The sequence below is a fragment of the Toxotes jaculatrix genome, chromosome 21, assembly GCF_017976425.1.
Source record: "Toxotes jaculatrix isolate fToxJac2 chromosome 21, fToxJac2.pri, whole genome shotgun sequence".
Taxonomy (NCBI): Eukaryota; Metazoa; Chordata; class Actinopteri; family Toxotidae; genus Toxotes; species Toxotes jaculatrix.
In genome coordinates this window covers 17,065,708-17,083,562 of record NC_054414.1, presented here as the reverse complement: position 1 = coordinate 17,083,562, position 17,855 = coordinate 17,065,708, and the positions used below count along the sequence as shown (strand labels likewise).

The window sequence follows — 17,855 nt, the reverse complement described above, 5'->3', positions numbered from 1 at the left end:
GCTTGCTGAAGTCAGTGACCCAAAACAGATTACATGACACCATAGATCTACTTTTAATGGTGTTTTGCAGGTATGGAATGTGTGGTTTGATATAAAATTACTGCATAAATTGTTGAGAGAGGGAGACCTCCTCATGGACGGCTGAAATATAAATTAGTGTTGACACAAATGTCCCCAGCAAAGAATATTTGGTCTTATCTAAGTATAGCATGCCTCTGTATGTATATACAGAATGTGTGTGTGTGTGTTGTGGTTTGGATGAGAGTGGTTCCCTATTGTTTTACACTGGCAGAGTGTCAGAGCCCTCCACTTTCTGTGGTAGACCAGTGCAGCAGTCGGGAGACGACGCTGTGTTTATCATCCTATGCACGAATTTTTGTGTTAGCTTACACCAAGGCTGATGCTAATGAAGATGTCTGCCAACTTTACAAGCGAACAGATGTCTGCGCACTCACACGGCTCAGTGCAGCACACTGTGGTTTTGTGATTCATTAAGATGCTTCACTTTGTTGTGAATCTGATTAAATCCAGTTTAAATGAATGTCAAACCAGAGGAGCGGAGTTTTCGTCTGAGACCAAACTCAAACACACAACAGATTTTATCATCTTTGTGCTGAAAGGGTTTGACAACTGGTTGACCAATTAGTTGATTGACAGCAGGAAGAGTATGGTAATATTGTTTTAATTTAATCAAATTAGTGATGTAATCAGTAATCGAAAGAATCAGTAGTTGGAGCGTATCTGCATCTTTGAAATTTTCAGGATAAACTTTACAATTTTGACTTTCTGTAACACACTTGAATTGAAGTTTAGGCCTTGCTTAAAGGCACGTGAGCAGTAAAAATCCCAGACTTTCCTACAGTGACGTCAGCAGTTGCAGTTTGGCAGCACCGGTTGTTGCCCGCTGAAGAAGTCAGCACATAGCACTGATTCACTCCTTGGCATTTACCTTTTCCAATTCTGAACTTTTCTTTTTAACACTCATTAAATCAGTGTCTATTTTGGTAAGTTACCCATGGTGCATCTACTCACACGAGACAACTTCATGTGACATACAGTGTACACGTTTGCGTTTACTTGTGGGTTATCGTGTGTTGAATAAATGTCAGCATGTTTTATTATCGTAGCTCATGTGTGATCCCTCTGTTTCTACATGAGATGGGAATTTGAGATAGTCGAACATTTAGCTCACTCAAGAAAGAGGATAATACAGGGATGTTGTGAACTTAAATGGAAACGTATCATGTCTTGCACCAAACTTACACATTTACAATTCTGTCTTTTTAGACGCCACAGTTTTAGGGTATTTAAAGTACAAAACAGATTTCTGCCCCTGTTATAATGCATTACAAAGGAACTGTGATAAAACAAGAGGACAAAAGTGCCTGTACCTCTAATATGGAATATTATTTTGATGAATGGTGAGAAAGATTTGCTGCGACGTGGAAAGTAACTGGTGTTTAATTAGGCTACTACTTTAGCTTCCTGGTGAGAAACTGGGGGTTGACAACGAGTTGGCAACAGAACAACATTATGGCCCCATTGAGGCAATAAGCAAAGAAATAAGGCAGAAGGGAAGTGAACCTCTCACTGAATCATTGTGCTGTCACTGAATGAAGTCATTGAGCTGAAGGATGTAATTCTCTGGGCTCCTAATATCCGGGATGTGTCTCAGTTACAAAGCTCAGTTGCAATTTCTTTTTCTCTTCCTACTGTTGGTTATTTTGGAGGGTCCCTCTACCGAAATACAGCCATCGACTTTTGGGGCGAGTTGATTGGTTCCTTTTGTGTGTGACGTGATTGATCAGTCACAGAAAAAAAGCACCAGATCCATTTCAGATCTTAATTTGTTCCACCTACTCTCTTCCAGATTAGTTATTTTTGGATGTCCAGCGTAAAGATCAAAACCCCCAGTGGTGACTTAACCACAATTTGTAGTAATCTCTCTCAGACAGTACCTCATTCTGGAGTGGAGGTCACATTGAACACTGTGAGCACAAGCAGGTTCATCAAAGTCAGTGTGAATGATAATGATAGCAGAGTTCTGCACCATGTTACATGGGATCACTATCAGATGTCAGGCTGACCTCTCCCATAATGACTCTCTGTCCAAGTGCGAAATTGGCTTGCTCCTTTGACATCCTAACACTGCACCATGGCATTACAGACGCGAAGAATAGCCAACAGAGCAAGTGCACCATTATTTCCTCGGTTTAGGAGATGGTCTTTCGCATTTTACAGCTGAATAGGATGTGGTTACCTGACTTAGAATCGTACGGTACTCTCTTCAGTTGTATTCTCACAAGTGGTTGACAGATGTTATTTAAAGAACCAGACTGATGTCCACTGTTTGTCTCTGCGGTTAGAATGAAAACAATGTCTCTGTCCTCTGTCAACCATAGGCCCTCCCCTTTTACGTTCCCTGCTTAACATGCCATTGATCTGCGTGGCAGGACAATGTAGTGTAATCACTGGTAACAAGAGAGCAATCTGCACAGAAGAATAGAAGCTTTCTCTTTCGAATAAAAGAGCGACAAAGATGTGTTTCTCACGCCTAAAAAGAAATTGTAGTCCAAAGAAAGGAGACTGCTGTAAAGAGATAAAGCCACATTTGTGCTCTGTGGAATTTTTCCAAAACCTCAGTAACAAAGTAATTTAAATTGCAGGTTTAACGTAGATCTGTCATTTAGTGGGCGGAATGTAATTGTACCTGAATGAAAATTGTTTCTTTTCCAGCGAAGCCTGCAGCTCCTTTTTACTCCAAAGCTCCTCGCCATGTGTAACACAGCATGTATCACAATCAGGAGTGCTGCCGCAGTTTTTAGAATTAAGCAATAAAACCACACATCTGAGGAAGATAAGGCTCAAGAAATTTGTCATTGATTGTATCTAATTCTACAGCTTATTGTCTTCCGTTCATTCAAATTATTAACGCTTCAGATGTGACATTTCGAGCGACTGAACTCGTCTGATGACAAGCAAGTTGCTCAAACGTCACCTGAGGTGCTAATCAGATACGCCGCAGGAGCATAGCGAGCGTGCAGAATCTATTGCTGTATATCATTGAGCTTTCCGCTCACAGCATCACACTCTTTATATATGTTTGCATGTGCATGTGTCTATTTTCACGGCTCACTGTTCAGGCCCATAGCTCATAGCTAGCGCACATCATCCTCAAAGCCTGTATTGATTTTCACAACATTGATTTTATAGGACCATATGGCTCATCAGGTATATGAGGTGGGAAGCTATTTTTGGTCGGATGAACGTGCAAGAAAAGGAGGTGTCAGAGTAGCAGTGCTAGCAGCAGGATGTATGTTTTTCCCTGTAAACACTGAATAAACAGGTTTTATTGCTGAGATGTTTCAGAATCACCATGTTTTGGTTGCATCACATTTCACATTTTGTTGGTATACCTATTAATTTGACACTTTTGACACATCTTGACACGGTGGCTCAGGTCAGGAAGCAAACGCCGAAAATCCTCTGCAGAAGACTCCCTTCCGCAATCAGTGTCAATCTCAGGCTGGCCCAGTTCTCACACAATCATGCCCCACGGCTTATTCTATCTGTCAATCGACAAGCTTGATCTTTCCACCAGCGAGCCAATCTAGCCTGCTGTGTGGCTACTGGCACACAGTGTGTGGACCTGCGATGGGAGAGATAATACTTGAGTATTTGTTTGGGTTTTCTGGGCCGGTGGTGAGCTCTGTGATTGGATCACAATGCGGGGCTTGCCAAACCATACAGTCCTTTTGTGATAAAAGGACTTCTAGCTTCTCTACATAAGGCAACACTCTTTGATCTGTCTACACGTGGAAAATCCATTGGCTTAAACTAGTTTTTTACAAGTAGCTTAGTTTAGATCTGATTAATAGCTCATTTAATTCCAGTGAGATGTGTTTATTCTGACTATAAATCATTTGTTTTAAACCTCCTCTGCTGGCCTGTCGTGCTTTACAGTAGATCCATCCACACTTGAACAGGATTATGAAACAATCCCCTGGTGACACTGACTGTGCTGCCCAATGATGCAGCCCCCCCCCCCCCCCCCCCCCACAACCCTCTTTTCAGCTCCATCCACTGTGGCTAATTCTGCCTGCCTGCTCCCTTGGGCGTAATTGATCCTCATATCATTAACGTATGTGGATCTATCTTGGGAAACGCCCACTGTTTTACCGCTAGTCCTTGCTCATTGAACCGCAGAGCCCAGTGAGCTCTGTGATTATGATTCTACCACAGGACTTTCTGCATGCAACAATGGCTGTAATGTAAACTATTTTGTTATCTGCATGGGCAGGCCCTACAGATAGACTCGCTGACTGTTTAGTCTAACCATGGGGAGGCGGAAAAAGTGGGACTTGGCTGCACGTTCCCCCTTTGCAACCATAAGGGGCCGCTTGGGCCCCAGGAGTAAGGGTGTGGAGGGTCTGTGTGTGAGCAGCCTGCTGGGGGTCCTCCAGTCCCACACCTGGCTGATCGGAGAGGAGGAGGTGGCCTTGCTGCTGGCCCGCACCTCCTCACAATGCTACCAGCACCACCGGGCTCACTCCCTGTCTTTCTCTTTCTGCTCTTCATCTGCAGATGGCGGGAGCGAGGACTTGGCAGACCCCCGCTCGCCCAGTCTAGACCCTCACCTGAGCCACATCGGCCAAGGTAAGCTAACAGTAATTTCCCAGATCTGTTTTTGTGTTTTTAAATAAATGATTATATCAGGAAAAAGAGAAGTGTGGAGCTTTGACCTCACAGATTCATGAAATCCAGTTTTGCCTGTGAAATTCGAGCACCCTGGCAGTAGCTTGTCTTCTCCTCTGTTGCTTATTATGGAGTGTACTGATCCGCACTCAGCCATGAATGTATGTTATGTGAGTGAATGAGAAGTTACTGAGAAAAACTACGCAAGCTCTTTTCCCACCTTTACCTTCTCATTTCCTGTAATACTTCTCTCTTGGCAGTCTCTTTCCAGACTCAATTTCTTCTCCCTTAATGTGTTCACAGTAGAAACCCGCGGAGGCCTTGTTTGGCGGGCTGTATTTTAGTCGCCTTTATAGCCGAAAAGTTTATGACTACTGGAAATGAAGCTCTATTTACAGGGAGAGAACTGTATGAATTTTATATTCTTGTAATTTTGTCTGTAAATCTGAGGTACTTCAGGCGAAATAGACTGTGTTCAGTACAACAGTAGATGTTTATCAGCGGCTGGAATGTCAGTGCATGGCAGGAAATGTTTTGGGCAATTAGAATTTCATATTGCCTTTTTTTTTCCCTCCTTGTGCATGTTTTGAGCCGAACACCTCGATGAGTAGATGTTTGTGTTTATTTCCAGGCGTGGAGTGGCCCTTAAACATGTCTCTCATCACAGTCTAAAATAAAAGACCATCATTTCCCTCTCGACGCTTTTGTTCTCTGGATTTTACCACTGAAGTGCGGCTTTTCCTCCCTCTCCATCCTTCCCTCTCCATCCTTCCAGTCTTTGCCCTAAATCACACCTTTTCATTTTTACATCAGCGTATTACGGCTTGCTTGAGACCGTTCAGAAAAGAAATTTACCGGGTGTGAAAATTGTCTAACAAAAATTTCTAAATTTTACGTCTTTGGCATCGCTGTTGACTTTAAGATAATCATCTTAATGTAAAATGTCACTAATTTCTTTACCTTATGGAGAATATTTGATCAATCATAGTAGAGTCCAATATCGGAATGCATTAAAATTGAATTGGATCTTGACCACCGATAACTGCAACCAGAATACCAAGTTCCTCGTTGGTATTCACACCATGCTCTGCATACATGAGGAGAATTTCCATGCGGGGGGATGTAACCACTGCTCTGGTTGCTGTTTTTGCTTTTGCAGTGACATTCCCCAGTGAATGGATGGACTGACTCCAGCACTGCTGGAGCCACAGAGAGACGTGTGTGTTTATTTCTTCCATGTGTGCAAGTGTTTCTATACTCCTATGCTACTCTGTATTAGCATTATAGCATCCAATTTTCCCCCGTCCTAGCCGTGATACAGGTTTCCTGTGGGACTTGTCATGGACTAGTGTCTGATAATGGCTTCATGTCTCACTGTGGCGGCTGCTATCTGATGTGAGACTATTGCTTGACCAGTTGGTTTCACAGCTCCGTCTGCAGGGAAATGGGCAGTCTGAGCCAGAACTGATTCACAAAATGGATGTTGTGTTTACAGACAGCTGGCTGGTTTTTCTCTCACCAGGGAATGTGAGTGTGTGAAGTTTAAAAAAAAAAAAAAATCCCTAAGTTGTCATAATTTGTGGTTTTTGAAGCAAGAGAGGAAAAGGGGGGAGGGTGAGTGATGGAGAGTGGTTGTTTGTGCTCTGTCTGTAATTACTGCTCTTTGTGAGAGGCTTTTTTTTTGTATATAAAATGCTCTCTCATGGTCATGACTCTGCGCTTTTTTTGGTTTGTTTAAACACATTTCAGATGGTTAGAAAATCCTCCTTTATTATATTAAAATTGTGGGGTATTGTGTTACTGTGGGGCTTACAGAGGTCAGCCAGTCTGTAGTTTATAACAGTGAATGTAAACAGCACGTGTTGCCTGCAGGGCTGTTCTCTCTTCTGGGTCACGCCAATCTTGTTACACTCAATACTGGTGTTGCACTGATATCAGAATCCAGAGACCAGGCGGAGGTACTCTCAGAATACTCATATCTGTCTGTTTCTACAGGGCGTGAACAAACAAAAACACAATCCAACGTAGCAGACCTCAAATAAACACTACAAGCTCTAAAATCACGGAGCTGATCAACAGATCAGTTGTCTAGGTTTTGTTTATGAATTCATTATTTGTCATTTATCAAGCAAAATTACAAACATTTGCTGCTTCTAGCTCCTTAAATCAGTTAATTGAAAACAAATATATATATATAATCAGCAAATTAATTTATAATGGAAATAAATAAATTGTTAAGCCAGTGTGAATGTCAAGAGTGTTATCATTTCGTCTACACTGTCAGAGAGGATATGAATTGTGTTGGGCTGCATTACTAAAGCATTTCTGTCATTTTGTCCACTCTCCGTATCTGTTAGAGTTCAGTATCAGCATGTCCACACTAACAAAGGAGAGAATATCATTTGAGAGGATTACATCAGTCACATCAGACTCACGTGTTATTTTTATCACAGTTGTATTCAAGGTTAAATCACCATTCAGCTTCCTGTGCACAAACTGATTCTGCATTTGTCTCAACGGTGTTAGAATGTGATTAAATTTTCATGTACCCTTCAAAGGAGAGAAAAGCATCTCTTACGACTTTATGTTCCCTCCCGTCCTGCAGGTGGCAGCATAGACAGCGACTGTGCCTTTGAAGGAGACTACGCTGTGCCCCCGCTCTCCATGACCGAGGGCATGCAGCACATTCGCATAATGGAGGGCGTGTCACGCTCGTTGCCCTCCTCCCCACTGCTCACCCACCAGACCATCAGTGTCAGGCTGCAGCCTGTGAAGAAGCTCACAGGTAAAGACACTGCAGTGACAGAGGATTCACACAAGAGAGCAAGATCTGAGTTAGTTAGGCAGTGTTGTCACATTTTTTTTAAAACCTGGCTTTGGGAAGAAAACCATAGCCAACAGAGATGTGGGCTAAATCTGGTTCAGATTTGTCTTGTATTCACATCCTTGTCTGTAGCTGTCCTCCCCCGTGGACTCATTGTACTAATACAGCCCCCCCTTAACCCTTCACTGTACTACTGTAGGCAGTGTATCCAATCAGAGAATCTCACAGTGAATTAAAACAGATTTTATGAGACAAAGTGAAGAGGAGTGGAATGATTTCTCACCCTAATGCTTGCTGATAAGCAGTAATCACTTACCGTATTACTTGCCCTCTAATTCTGAGAAGAAACATAAAGTGGGGCCGAGCTCTGGCCTGCGGCGAACACTGCAATTTCCAATTCTTGTAATCACCAAAGTCCTACCTAACTGACGGTGCCAAGAACAGCTGATGGACTCCGAGCTGTGGCTGGCTCTGCCGTCCTTTATTGCTCTTTATCTTCCACCACTAATCGTTTCCTTGCACACTCATCTCTGACATTCAGAGAATGTGGAAAATCGCCTCCCCTCTTTCCCCCCATTAACGGGATTATGAGTCTGTGTCATGTTCCCTTTGCTATTATTATGGGGAAGCTGTGGTTTGTGGTACACAGGGCAGTCTGGACATGCAAGGCTTACTGCTGTGCTGGATTTCAAAATGAGAAAAAAAATATTGACATTGCAGCTTTGCCTAATATCAGCACAGCCTCCACACTGAAGTAGAGTGGGTGTGAAGGACTTTAAAGCTTGATTCAGCAGTCACCACTAGGGTGCACTAGCCTCTCAGCTACCTCTGATCATTAACCATTTCTAATATGCCGACGGGAGCATGATTTTTACATCATACAGAATGATTTATGCTCTCTCCCGGGTCATCCAAGCAGTCTGTTTTAAAGAGGAAACACGCCAAAACTGATTTTTTTTTTCTCATTTTAACTGGGTGTGCCACACCACCACCACTGTAGAGGGCTCTGTGTGTGATGGGATCTGAGCTCAGGCTGTTTTGGGAGATCAGGAGTTGAGAATTAGATCTGAGACCAAGCCAATCTTATCAGGCCAAATCACACTTTTTCTCTTTGCTGCTCTCAGCTGTTTGAGAAACTGTCTCTGTTTGTTCCATTTGTATTTTTCTTTTTCCTAATGTCTTGTGGCAGATTCTGTCTCATTTGATGGCTGCGCTTTCGTCTGTGAATCAAAATGAATTTTTAGATCGTCTGCTTATGTGAATCTTTATATATATGTAGATATATGTAGATATGTGTGTGTGTGTGTGTGTGTGTGTGTGTGTGCTGTTATCTTGATGGCTGTCACAGAGGAACCTGTTGTTTCAGAATAGCTTGATTAATGATGTGCAGTGCTGTCTCATTTGTTCTGTTCTTATTCCACAGTTGACGTAGTGAGAGGCCTCTTTGCAGTATTATTGCACATCGTCATTTGGCTTGATATATATCATACCAGTCAGGTGCTGCGGATTGTGTTGGCTTCTTTGTATTTTTAGATTTTAACGTGGGAATTAGGAAATCTCTCATTTTTAATATACAGCATGTCTCAGCTGTGAGCTTCCTACAGTTCAGCCCTGTTTGATTTGCTTTACCTGTACATAATTAGTCCACTTAAAGTGGTCATCTTAAGCGCTCGTGTGTGTTTGTGTGCATGACCGTGACGGATATAATCTTGGCAGGATTAGCCTTTCACTGCGTTAATCCTGCCAGATTTATGTTTCTGTCACACCACCTATTGTGCATTAGATTATAGTCTGAAAGAAATGACTTTGTCCAGCTAGTGTGACAGATGTGGCAGCGCAGGACTGAAATCTGTGCATCATAAGAGGTGATTTGGTTTTCTTACATACTTTATGTGAAAAACCCTCCCAACAGGATTTTTTCTTCTGCTCACATGTCAGTATGACTTTACACAGCTCATAGGAGCTAAACCGCTCTCGCACCAGCACGCCTGACTCTATGACAACATACACAAAAGCCTGGAGGTGCCTGGAGGTGCCCTCCGTCCTCAAAGACCTGTGTCTGCTCTCAAGTGGCATCGAGCACCAGATTGTTAGGTCTCATCCACCCCGGCTTTCTCACCCTTTAATTAATTCAACTCAGCACCACTTCCTGCACAGCTTGACAGTACCAAGCTTGTGTGTTGCGTCAGAAGGCAGAACCCCTCCCATGCCAGAGATGGCAGAGGTGGGAGAAAGACTGGTGACAGAGGAGTGCATTAGAGAGCAAACAGCAGCAGGTCTAAAGGCAGCAGCACTTTGATCTCCCCCGGTGGCCTCCACCAACCCAACGGCACCCTCTCTTTGCGCTCCTGTATAGCCCCTGATTGATTGGTGATGTTGGTGAGACTTGAGTTATTCAACCTCAAGGCTCTGATAGAATGAAAATGCTATGAAAGCGGTGACCTTTTCAGAGAGTCATTGAGTTTCTGATTTAATCCCCTCTGCCTGCGTGAAGACTCTCAAAGGGGGCTTCAGATGCTTGAGGGGTTAACTTGTGAGACAAACTGGTGAGGCAGGAAGGAGTCATACAGTACCGTACCACCAGAGTGTACTCATTTCAGATTTTTTTTTGCTGGTGGTCACCCATGATTTTCTACGGACATTAAATAATGTAAGAGCAGTTTCACTTTTCTACTGCATTTATCAAAAAATGTGCACAAGTGATACTGACCAATGCAATACTGACAGCTCAGAATAAGAAAAATCTAAACAATATATTGCCGGTATTCTTTTTACATAAATACGTAACTTACGGAAACATTTTGGGAGAAAAGTCAGTTTGAGTAAAGATACTACAGAGTTAGACAACAGACTTTATTCATAAAGACTGGGTTACGTGAGGACAACTAAGTTATCTCCATGACTGCATATAGTCAGGTCCAGTACCCAGCAGTATATAGAGTAATCTAGTTGTAGCCTAATTAGCTCCACCTCAACAAACCAGACATTGAAATACTGCTTACATAGCAATGCATCGGTAATAATAATCTAATTATATAACTCTGACAGGGACCATTTGGCTACTTAATGGGCGCCTTTACGTTTGATAATTCACTGTAAGTATATTCAGCTGCTAATACTTCTACTTACACTTTTACTTCTAAAGGAGTGTTTTTATAGTGCTGCTTCTAAAATCTCAGTGTCTGCCATTGCCCAATGTGGGCCTGCCAACATATTTCTTGGACTCTAATACAAAATAATAAAAAAAAGCTTAAATACTTCATTAACTTTAATCCATCTGAACTAACAATAATATTTTTATACTTTATTAAAGCTCTAAGGGAAAGTTTGCTTTAATCCTCCTGTCTTCCAGAAGGGTCAGACTCCACATTCGAGGCAGAGTTTCTGTGTCTGACTGAAATGCACTTTTGTTTCCCAACACTGCAGCTTGGTGAAAAGTGTCTCAAGCATTGTGATTTGACATAATTACAAGCCTTTTGAATTTCTCGAGGAAAATACTAATTTTATGAAACATTTTTAGAGCGTGCCATGATGTAATGCTTTTCTGTCTCCTGCTGGGTGCTCATGAAAACATGTTCTCACAAGGATTCAGCGGTGGAGGAAGAATTCACGTTCTTCACACAAGCAGAGATACCTCACTGTAAAAGTAGTATTCCATCAGTTACTTAGGTAAAAGTTTGAGTGTGACACTGTATGTACTATTAGATTGTTATTGCTGATGCATAGTGTTAGAAGAATTTTACTGTTGTTGTTGATTGACATGTAAGTTGTTCAGCAGTATTTTTTATTTTATTAGTTCCCACAGCTTCCTGTGAATTCCTAAAAATAAAATGACATGTAGGTGCAGTTTTATCTGACAGTTCCTGGAAAGAATTATGTCATTTGTTATTAATTACAAGAAAAATTTACAGATTCAATTGGTACAATTCTGATGAATTAATTCCAGTGAATTTTTAATGTTACCTAGATAGTCTTACAGTAACTCATTAAGATTTTAGCTGTTCCTTCATGGAAATTTCTTGGGAAATCAGTGACCCACCACAACTAATTAAATGCACATAACTGTCTCCAAACATTGAGACACATAATTTGTTCTCGCCACAAAATTCCTTTAAAATTAAATAAAGCATCACTGCTCATTTTAACTGCTTTGTATGCCATTGTTTAGTTTAAACAGTAATAATGAATTATATTCGCATCATATGCTTTGTTTGCTGGAAAGGTAGGTGTACAAACACATGTACACCTGTTGCTGGAAAGGTATAGTGTATGTGTAGTGGAGTGGAAGTGACATGGAATGGAAATACTAAAGTAAAATACTATAACTGGATGTATTTTCCAGGGTTAGTTTTGGATATGCAGCATCTGTATGTATGTTTGGCAGATTCTCAGACCACTGTGGTTTACGTTTACGTCTATTTTTAGTCCTTTTTTTGTTGTTATCTAAGACCATGAGAGGCAGTGATTGCTCATTCTCACAGTGATATCTCAGTAGCTGATTGTTATGAGTTGTAATCACTGATTGCTTATTTGCTCCTTAATAAACACCCCACTCAAGTGTCAGGCTCGCCAGAGACGTCTCCCCCTCTTGATTGATTGGCCCCGCGCCACTCTGAAACATTTAAAGGGAATTATTTCAACATCTCTCCCTAGATTACACTGCTTTATCCTAATTAATGGCGGTGATCAATACAATTACTACCTCCCCATGGATTGCCACATAAAGGTGTCCTTAGAACCTGAGAAAAGGGCTTGATTTAATTACACCACCTAATTTTTTTCCCCACTCTTGCTGCAATTATCACAGTAATATGAGTGTATCTACAATCCATTGTCTCTGTGGTGCTTACAGTAATAGAGTATTATGTGAATAAGTGGCAGTGTACTACAGTAAGCTAACTTCTAAATGGACACGATGTGCGTATGAAAGTGCTCAGTAGCAGCGTGGATGGTCAGAAATAACAGGGCACCGTGTGCAGAACTGCTTAGTCAGGTTTTACAGCTCACTGTGTGGGTGGTCTTAGAGGACCCACATTAAAACAGCTGAGTTCTGTTAAATTAGCTGCTTGTGATGAATTCTGCATTTCTGGGAATGTTTTATGTTTGTGTTATTATTTATTTATTTATTTATTTTATGATAAGTGTCCAAATTGAGGTGACAATCCTAACTTAGGGTTAGGAGTGTCACCTCAATTTGGACACTTGTTGGACTTAACTTCAAGTTAAGTTTGAAAATGCAACCATACGTCTGTCCTGTTTTTTTGGATTAACTCCACTTTTACATGTTTTAAATATCAGTAGATCTCCTGGTTTTCTTGGCACCATAATGTATAATCTGGATGTTTCCTGTAAGTCATGATGTCACCTAACACAAACCTGCAGTGCGCCGTGCCGTCAGCATTTTATGATATCTTGTCCCCTCAGTGTGTTTTCGAAAGGAAGGCTGACATTTGGGACATCTCAATCTTCTTCTCTCCACGCCTTCTTAGCCAGCCACGCGTTTCTACGGCATCTGGTATCCTCTGTGAATATTTGAGATGAACACTGACATTTGGGACATCTCAATCTCCACGCCTCCTTACCCAGCACTGCACCTCGAGAAAATCGCTCTTCAATTATTGTCATTATTTCTTGCTTCAACCGTCCCAGCCACCACAGACCCTCCAAATCATTTGTTCCGCCGAAAGGAGATGTGACATTTTCAGCTCGGCTGTCACAGGTGAAAAATAAAGAGTGAAGGTTAAATGTAGAACGGAATAATTGAAATGGAAGTGTGATGCCCTCAGGAGGAGCACTAAAGAACCGATTGGATTTAAGTGCTGTGACAGAAATTCTTGTCATATTTTAGTCATCATCCAAATAGTCTGGATGTTTTAGTGATGAAATACCATCACAAAGCTTCATTATTCTCCCTTAAATGCAAACATAAGTTCTTTTACTGTGTGCATTACAGTGTGTCAGAGTAAATTACTTGAGGGAATTAACGCATTTTTGTATGGGACGTTTAAGTTTAAGTATTATTGCTGAGATCATTGTGTGTTTATTCTTGGGTTATACTGTAGGTACATAGTTGAGTTTAAATTTGTGATGGAGAGGAACAAGGAATTTGTCTTAAAAGGAAATTTGGTGCTAAAAAAAATAATAATGTGGAAAGACAGTAGGGCAGAACACAAAGAAATCAATGATCATTACATTAAAAGTGTAACACAAATTGATTTTGTAGGTATAAAATCAGAGACAATGCCTCTGAACATGTTTTAAATGATTTGCAGAAAATTACACAGACACAAAAGATAGAAAATAAAGACACAAGATTTATATTGCCTCAAAATCATCGTCTGTGAACCACAGAAAAATGTCAAAATCAAGACTGGGTTACTCTCACCTCCGACTGATTACAGGTCTCTCGATTTAAAAAAAAAAAAACACCATTCAGCAAAGGTCTTGGTTGTAAATGGTTCCTAATGCTTCTCTCTCTCTCACATACTTATGCAACCTCCTTGAGCAAGTGTATCTGTGCTCATTTTAATGATAATAGTGTTTTACAGTTAAAGCCAGGCATGTGATCAACCACCCCCACTTGTCATTACACTGGATTATGTTGCATTTTGTTGACAATATGCAACTAGTCTACAATACACATCACTTGTATCATGCCACATATGCAAATGTCAAGTTTCCCACAAAAAGTAAATATATCAGAAAATTGAATGACTCATTGTCCAGATGAGATGTTTAACTGCAGGTACAGTTTGATAAAAGACCCAGGTTCTATGGTTCAGAGGACTGGTGGTGCAGGTAACATGGCGCTCAAAAACTTTAACCTCTAACCCTAGAACATCTTTAAGGCTTGTTGGTAACATTAGCAGGTGGTTGGAAATGCCACTCTGGGGAAATAAGTGTGACTGGAGGAGATTAATAAAAAAACACACAGTGGGCTTACAGCCTTTTGTCAGGGATATGAACCCTGACAAAAGCAAAGACAGTGCACAATAAAGTCTCAGCCCCGTGGGTTTGAACCCCTAAATAGCCGTAAAACATGGCTGCAGCTGTACAAATACAGTTTCAAGGGTAAAACAAGGACAGACGGGGGTGCCTGAGCCCAAGAGGAAAATGGAGTAGGTTTTATTGAAACTCTTGTTTCTGTCACATAATACCTCTGCTCTTTTTTCCCCATTTGTGATCTGTGTCCCCAAAGCTCCGTCCACGAACGGCAAAACTGCATCTCTTTAATAACACCCTCCCTCCCTCCTTTTTTCTATGCCATTTTCTTTCCTCCCCCAATACCCACCCTTCTCCTCCCCCTCCTTTTGCTCTGCGGTTGCCATGACAACAGCAGCACTGCACCATTCATCTGTTGGAGACCTGGGCTCCTGTTCCTGTAGAGAGAGTGCGCCTCTCACATCTATACATAACACGTTAAGCGCTAATGCAGTCACGGAAGCGAACGAGGAGCTCACTCCTATCCGTGCTCACGGGCTCGTCACAGGAAACGCTCCTTGTTCTGTTTTGTTTTGTGTTTTTTTTTTTATTTCTTTCGTAGCGGCGAAGGTTTTGGTCACCTGTCAGCCGTCGGTACGGGCTATCATCACCGAGGTGTCACCTCTGTGTCCCCCCTCTTTCCCCAGTGACACAGTGACTGCTGCGTTCTTCCTTCCTCCTTCCCTTTTCCTCCCTCTCCCTCTTTTTCCACCTCCTCCTCCTCCTCCTCCTCCTCTCGCTCCTCCCGTCACTGCCATATCTGCCTGGCTCTGTATCATTTACTGCGACTGAATTGAGCGGGCAGCATCAGCACTGAAACCTGTGGAGATTTCCTCAGAAAGGAAACAAGAGGGAAGAACGAGGGATAGCTTCTGTTCCTCCGCACTTATCCTCCCCTGCTCGGCTGCAGGTGTTTTTCTTTTCCTATTTTCTTTTTCCTTTTCTTTTCTAATTTTTGATGAACTGGTCATCGCTCAGGGAGGAAGGACTGCTCGTGTCGCTGGAGGGGGAAGGAGGGGAGCTGGTGCCGTACTCCAGCCTTCAGGAATGCGAGATCTGGTTTGAGAATGGTGAGCCCTGCCACACCCTCTTCTGCTTGTTTCATTCCTCCATTTGTGCCTGCAAACTCTGTCTCCCCCTGTCACCTGCTGCTCCACCTTTGCTCGGCCACAGCTTGCTCCTGGTCTGTCTGCTCTCTGATCTCACACCTGGAGCGGCTGTGGCGGCCACCGGTTCGAATGACGTTTGTACAGATATGGGGCTAATGGGAGGAGTGGAGGAAAGTAATTTCCTTCCATGAAATGATGCATTTGTCAAAGGGCTGCACTCTAATGACAACGTAGGCTCGAGGACCTGTGAATCAACCAGAGTGCCAAGTGTTTTTTTGTGGCGAGCTGGTCTGTTTCATGCGTCAGCGTGGGTGAGCATTCAATTGTCTTTGAGTGTGTGTGTGTGTGTATGTGTATGTCTGTTAGGGTGCGTGTGTCTAAGCACAAGCTGTGGGTGGCTAATGGTGCTTGTTCTTGTTGTTGTGTGTCTCACTTTTCCTTGCAGAGCACAGAGTTATATGTAGCATATGGTTGCGTAAATGAGTTGAAGTTGGTGGGGAATAGTTTTTCCCCCCACACCGTGCAGGCAGCAGCAGCAGCAGCAGCTTGTTGTTGTGTACCAGAATCACCCTGTCATGTGCTGGGATGTGGTTCCTCCTTCCAGCTCCAGTGCTGCAGGGCTGCCTGCCTCCCTGCCTCATCCCAAGGGACTGCTAGCTGGTGTGTGAACAGAACAAAATGTCTCAATAACACTGTCTGCCAGCAAAACACAAGCACCTCATCAGCAGCTGCTATTGCTGGTCTCAGGTGAATGGTTTTTGATGAGGCGCCCACAGCCGGTTTTCGCACCACTTAGTATCACCACCTGGAGAGTCCTTTGATGAGCTTAGCTTTTCAGCTGTCATTCAGAATGTATCGGGCAATGACACTAAGAACTTCAATTTCAGGGATGCTAAATGGCCATGTTGATTGTGTTCATGGTGGAAGAACGTTTCCCTCATTGAGTTATTGAAACCTGATGGGCCAAGGTGAATGAGGTCTTGTCCACAGTGATAGAGAGTCTTGCCCCTATTATCTCTCTCTCTCTTGCTTTCTCTTCCTGGACGTTTTAGCTGAATGATGATTGTCTGACAAGATGTTGTTACGCCTGGAGAATCTAAAGAAAGCTATTCAGCAGGCACAGACAAGTCTTGTTTGTGACAGTTATAGAGCCTGTAATCAAAAATATAGGCTGCACAATGTGAGAATGCCCAGAGAACATGTGTGATTCAGTATAGCTGGTGATGTGGTGGATACACTGTTTCCCACGGTTACGTCTCATGTCTGCATCTGTGCTTCTACGTGAGTTCTTCAGGTGTCTTGTACACCTGCATGTCTGTGTCCATAATTTCGTATTTATTCACAAGACAAATCAGTTAAATCTGACTTTGAATTGCTGGCCTCTCAATTGACGTGGCCCACTTACCTGAAAATCAGCCAAATAAAACCTCATATAGCCTCTGCAATGGTTCAGAGTGATATTGATTTATATAATTGCTCAATTTCCCTCCCTTGTAATCTCTTGAGCCTGTGTTAGACAAATGGCTTGTAAGCCTAAGATGAGTTATGAAATAAACATGACAGCCCATCTAAGATCCAACCTCCCTGGGTCACTTTTTTAGACATCACTTAACCTGACCCACAGCGTATAAGATGAGGCTGGTTGGACTAATATTCACTGCTTCAGAAAGTTCATGTGGTGTTAATATGCTAACTAGAAGATTATAGGCTATATTTACCGTTTAGTGACAGCACGGCCTCTGGGTTTCTGATGGAGCTACAGGACTATTTCACCACTCAAACCTGACTGCAGAAGCACCGTGCTGAGTGACTCTATTGTCAGGAGGGCACAGTATGTACTATGCATGAAATACCAGCTATAAATCAAGCATTGGTGACACCACTGTCCTTTAAAATCCCCTGCTTTGTTTCTCAGTGCAAAAGGTTAGAAGAGGAGTGTAATTATGGGCCGCAAAGTGGAGTTGTTGAAAAGCGTTTGGAGGGTGTCCCGCTCCCCATGATCTCCTGTCCATCAGGTGGGAACCCGGCAGGCCTCACCCTCAGCTTTTTACCACAAATGACAGTCTTCTTTCCCTTTCAGTTGAGCAGCATTTCTCAGTTGTGTAGAATTTGAATTAGTCATCAAGTGAGCCAATGTTGCTACTTCTGTAATGTCTCCCTGGGATCTACAATTACTGTCTTTTATTATGATGAGAGAAAATGCAGTCAGTGCCGCCATTAGCAAGATGAAGTCATCTTCTTGTGTT

At 42.4% G+C, this 17,855-nt stretch overlaps 1 protein-coding gene across 2 annotated transcripts in view; it reads left to right on the top strand.

Annotated features, from left to right (window-relative positions):
* Window positions 1-17,855, top strand: part of tanc2b (tetratricopeptide repeat, ankyrin repeat and coiled-coil containing 2b) — a 121,784-nt gene that overhangs the window by 50,434 nt on the left and 53,495 nt on the right. For both annotated transcript variants that reach the window (XM_041066507.1, XM_041066506.1), the window contains exons 4-5: window positions 4,585-4,656; window positions 7,301-7,480. In XM_041066507.1, coding sequence (XP_040922441.1) covers window positions 4,585-4,656; window positions 7,301-7,480 — 252 coding nt within the window. The remainder of the gene's footprint in view (window positions 1-4,584; window positions 4,657-7,300; window positions 7,481-17,855) is intronic.